This window comes from Mesitornis unicolor, unplaced genomic scaffold (assembly GCF_000695765.1).
Source record: "Mesitornis unicolor isolate BGI_N332 unplaced genomic scaffold, ASM69576v1 scaffold45164, whole genome shotgun sequence".
Lineage (NCBI taxonomy): Eukaryota > Metazoa > Chordata > Aves > Mesitornithiformes > Mesitornithidae > Mesitornis > Mesitornis unicolor.
The window spans coordinates 292-579 of NW_010180224.1; the positions used below are offsets into that span (position 1 = coordinate 292).

The 288-nt window shown below is 63.2% G+C and overlaps 1 protein-coding gene across 1 annotated transcript in view; it reads right to left on the minus strand.

Moving 5' to 3' along the window:
* LOC104539499 (growth arrest and DNA damage-inducible protein GADD45 beta-like) overlaps positions 1-74 on the minus strand; it is a gene marked incomplete at both ends in the record, with an annotated part of 358 nt that extends 284 nt beyond the window's left edge. Inside the window, one exon of the mRNA XM_010183038.1 lies at positions 5-74. Within this exon, the coding sequence (XP_010181340.1) occupies positions 5-74 (70 nt within the window). The remainder of the gene's footprint in view (positions 1-4) is intronic.
* Positions 75-288: the final 214 nt, after the last annotated feature.

Sequence of the window (288 nt, forward strand, 5' to 3'; positions counted from 1 at the left end):
GGATTTGGAGGTCGCTGTCGCCTTCGTCCTCCCCGTCGGTGGCCAGGACACACAGCACCACGCTGTCGGGGTCCCTGCAGGTGCACGGAAGGTTAGGGGGGGCTGGACCAGTTCTGGATGGTGTCACCCCTCCCAAACTGTCACATCGTGTCCCCAGAGCCACCTCTCTGCGTGCAGGTAAAGGATGCAGGCCAGGACCCCCTCATCACTGGGACTGCTCCAGGCAAGCCCCCCAACACAGCTTTCTCTCCGGTCCTGGATGTCCCACCCATGCAACCTGTGCTGGTG